Here is a 4,128-nt window from a genome sequence, read left to right as displayed (position 1 = left end):
GAGGTTTGTTGTGCATTGTGCATACCTTGTGCATTGACCTTTCTACTGCAAATACCGCTAACTTAAGTGTTCAGTTTATTGAGTAAACCAAAAACAGTGAAGTGGTCTGTAATAACTAGGCGAAGTAGTCAAATCAATTCGATTTATCAAGTGGCAATGTCTGACCATAATTTTAAAAGTTTGGAAGAAACTCTGGACAAGCACATCCCTCCGGAGGAGCTGCGCGAGGTCAAACGGCTGCTATACGGAAGAGCCGATGAGTGAGTTCAAAGATTTTCTAATCGTTATTTTAGCTGCTGGTATGGTTTTTAATGAAATCAAGATTTATTGAAGCAACTGATAGACTATAATCGGTCAAGCATGAATTTACAGCGGTAAACCATGGGGAACCATGGTTTATCAGTACAAATTCAGCCATTTTTGCCATGAAATTATCTTTATAACCTGCCAATATAAGAATCGATGGTTTAAATATGTCATCATGTGATTGATTAGGTTCCAATAAAAGCTCTAAAATGCAACAATGTATGCCCTCGAACAGTTTGTTGCAGCTGGCGGCCTGCATTATTTCCTTTACATCTGCGGATTGGCAGCCGAAACAGAAAATGATTTGAAATGCTTATCCAGTCAGAAGAAAGATGAAATAGGGGGAAAAATAAATAAAATCATGTGACGTTATACCGAAAGCAGTGGGTTTATGTTGCTAAAAATAATTTGTCTACGGCTGTGTTGTGATGAGCTATGTTTACGAAACTTTTTATCTATTTGATGCCGCCAGCCAGGGCATCTTCGCAGATCCAAGTATGAGCGCTACTCTGCTTATCTAGAATGGTGTCTCGTTGGTTATCGCGCAAATTTAGATAAAAGTGTGAAAAGCCTCACAAAACAATTGTCTTGATCTTTATTAAGAAGCGCAGATGGAATGAGCTTACTGCTAATTAAACTGTATCTAATGTTAAGAACTGAAAATGGATCGAAGCTTATGGATATTTTCAGTAGCGGGAGGATTACCTTAATTTGAAGTATGACTGACTGATGATTTAAATTGATAAGATATGTAATCTCTTTTTCATTCTATTATTTGTTTTTACATTGGCAGCATGCAGCTTAGAAAACTTGTATGTAATTTAATTTATTACGAAGTTTGTTGATAGATACCACCCTCGTATGCATATCAAATAGATTGTATAATGCCAGTATTGCAATATTCATGTTAAATCATTCAAATTTGGAATAAAGTTATGTTGATATAGCACCATGTTCAACAGTTATCATTTTGATCGATAGCGTGATGCCACTGTATGTTTCTATATCAGGTTCTATTTTGGAAAAAGAGTAACCCTCTCGGGTATAGACAAACCTATCAATTGCCGGTCAAATGTGATTCCATTACACCACCGCGACACTCAAATGTAATGGAATCACGAAAGTTGTGGGTTCGAGTTCTACCTGTCCCGTCTCAATATTCCCATTTGTACCTTCAAATTTTCTTCAAAAAGCAACAATATAGAAGTAGTATTCTCAAAATGAAAAACAATATTATTATCTCCTGTACAATTATCTCATTTTAGCCAACCCATAACATTCACCGAAGAGGCTAACTCGCTGGCCAAGGAAGTTGGTGTCGACCTGAAGGGGTACATTTTCACTGCCCGTAAGGAAGATCTGCGCCGCCCGCGGGTGGTACGGGTCGGTTTGATTCAGAACTCAGTAGACATTCCAACGACCGCTCCGATACACGTCCAGCGTGATGCACTGCACGAAAAGGTTTCCAACATCCTGAAAGTGGCCGCTGCCGCCGGAGTCAACATTATCTGCTTCCAGGAAGCCTGGAGTACGTACGGTGTCTGGTTTGTGAAGCGATTGTTCCGATGAACTGAACTGTGGTTTCGTTTTAGCAATGCCATTTGCATTCTGCACACGCGAGAAGTTTCCCTGGTGCGAGTTCGCCGAAGATGCAGAGAACGGCCCGACTACCAAGCTGATGAAAGAGGTATGATTCTTTATCTTGCTATAGAGTTTATTCTTGTTCTTGTTATGTAACCGAGATCATTGTCGAATGCTTCGACTCACAATTACTCGAAAGTGTGTTTAAGCCAGGATGTCCACTGCCTTGACCTGGCAGCAGACCTGGAGGATTGTGTAAAATGAGCAAGCTGTAAACGCCCAAGTAACAATTTGGGTTTTAATACACTCTTATGATGGCATTTAAGCCCAAAATTGGTCATAAAAACCACCATAAGGGTAGAATAAAACTCACATTGTTGCTTGTGACGTTTTCGCTTCACATTTTATGTTTTCCACGAAAGGACCAAAATCATCGTTTCCCATTTTTCAATAAACTAAAATTTAAGTCATTTTTCTTCTCTTGATTCCCTAGCTGGCGAAGCAGTACAACATGGTGATCGTGTCACCGATCCTCGAGCGTGATGTGAACCACAACGAAACGATCTGGAACACAGCGGTCGTCATCTCGAACAACGGTAACTACATAGGCAAGCACCGGAAGAACCACATACCTCGCGTGGGAGATTTCAACGAATCCACGTACTACTTCGAGGGAAACACCGGTCACCCGGTGTTCGAAACCCAGTTCGGTCGTATTGCCATTAACATTTGTTACGGTCGCCATCACCCGCAAAATTGGCTGATGTTCGGACTGAACGGAGCGGAGATCGTTTTTAACCCGTCGGCAACGGTTGGATCAGCTTTAACTATCCCTTAACCAGTTAATAGTTAATTTTCAAATACTTCAGATTGGCGAACTCAGCGAACCACTGTGGAGCATCGAGGCGCGGAACGCCGCCATTGCCAACAGCTATTTCACGGTCGCCATCAATCGCGTCGGCACCGAAGTGTTCCCGAACGAGTTCACCTCGGCGAACGGTTTGCCGGCCCACAAGGACTTCGGACCGTTCTACGGTTCGTCATACATTGCCGCACCGGATGGAACCCGCACGCCGGCGTTGTCGCGCGACAAAGACGGCCTACTGGTTGCGGAAATGGATCTCAACCTCTGTCGACAGGTGAAGGATTTCTGGGGCTTTCAGATGACCCAGCGGTTGCCGCTGTACGCCGACAGCTTGGCGCAGGCCATCAAACCGGATTACAAACCACAAATCGTTAAAGAAAATCAATGATAAATTGGGAAGCATTTCGATCGGTATTGATGCAATAAACCTCGTAAATACTGTTGTTTTTTTTTGGTGTAAAATTTATACTTTTATTCCATTCGTTTCGATCTTATCCTGTATGAAGTTGAAAACGAAATCCTATAAGTCAATTTGTATCGTTTAAATTTGCATGTTCCTTTTCTGGTTTCTAAAACTAATCAACAAACAACATCGTTTTATCATTTTCATTTTACTCTCTTTAGCTTATTTGTGTGTTCGCTTTTTATGCTGTTTGCAGCATTATTTTTCGGCATTTACTTTGTGTATCGTTTATTTCTTTTTTTTTAATCAGCAAACTAGCTTAGTTTAGATTTTTTTTGTATGTTGTGGCATCAATTTGGTTGGGTTTGGTTTCATATCGTCAGGTCTTTCTTGTTTATTGTAATAGCGCTAGGCTGCTAGGCTGAATACTTTTTGGTCAATTCAGAAAGCGAACATCGATAGAAGCTGAATTGGTAATGCTATTTTTTGTCTTCTTGTACTGATGATAGAGCCGAATGGTTTTTGTTTTGTTCATTTTTTTTCTAGCGGCTTCTACGCGTGGAGTTAAATGATTTGAAATGGTTTGTATTTTATCCATAGTTGATTTGTGTACATATGTTTTGTGTTAGTTTTGAGTGTTATAATAATTGATAGAAATTTAAGATTTAAATATGATCATCCCTTCGCTTGGTTTATACTTTTTAAGTAGGTTTGCGGTTTAATATTGTCACGTATCCCTATTTGTTCAGTAACGATGAATTCCTTCTTTGCGCCCAACTGGTTTTAGACCCTCTATTTTCGGCAATCATTCATATAAACTTTGTATATTTATTTAGAATGTAAGAATGAGAGAAAAAGTTTCGGTTTTTTGTTACAATTGTCTACTCTGAACTGGTTGTTTATTCCATCTACTAAATGTGGTTTGCTCGAATCAGAAAGACGAATTAGTTTGTCATTTTTAATTTGTTTTACA

At 39.9% G+C, this 4,128-nt stretch overlaps 1 protein-coding gene across 1 annotated transcript; it reads left to right on the top strand.

Moving 5' to 3' along the window:
* On the top strand, positions 1–3,200 carry LOC128742958 (beta-ureidopropionase). The gene is made up of 5 exons (XM_053839457.1): positions 1–260; positions 1,572–1,834; positions 1,899–1,993; positions 2,381–2,698; positions 2,757–3,200. Exons 1-5 carry the CDS (start codon positions 157–159, stop codon positions 3,138–3,140), a joined length of 1,164 nt encoding a protein of 387 aa, XP_053695432.1. The 5' UTR covers positions 1–156; the 3' UTR covers positions 3,141–3,200.
* Positions 3,201–4,128: the final 928 nt, after the last annotated feature.

The sequence above is a fragment of the Sabethes cyaneus genome, chromosome 3 (assembly GCF_943734655.1).
Source record: "Sabethes cyaneus chromosome 3, idSabCyanKW18_F2, whole genome shotgun sequence".
NCBI classification, from domain to species: Eukaryota; Metazoa; Arthropoda; class Insecta; order Diptera; family Culicidae; genus Sabethes; species Sabethes cyaneus.
The sequence above is the reverse complement of the archived record's forward strand: the minus strand, read 5'-3'. Positions and strand labels throughout refer to the sequence as shown.

What these genes read in the sequence shown, in the direction of transcription:
- LOC128742958 (XM_053839457.1), top strand. Translation starts at nt 157, where the DNA reads ATGTCTGACCATAATTTTAAAAGTTTGGAAGAAACTCTGGACAAGCAC. An exon ending in CTGCTTCCAGGAAGCCTGGA is followed by an intron (nt 1,835 to 1,898) that starts GTACGTACGGTG and finishes GTTTCGTTTTAG; the next exon opens with CAATGCCATTTGCATTCTGC. An exon ending in CTACCAAGCTGATGAAAGAG is followed by an intron (nt 1,994 to 2,380) that starts GTATGATTCTTT and finishes TTGATTCCCTAG; the next exon opens with CTGGCGAAGCAGTACAACAT.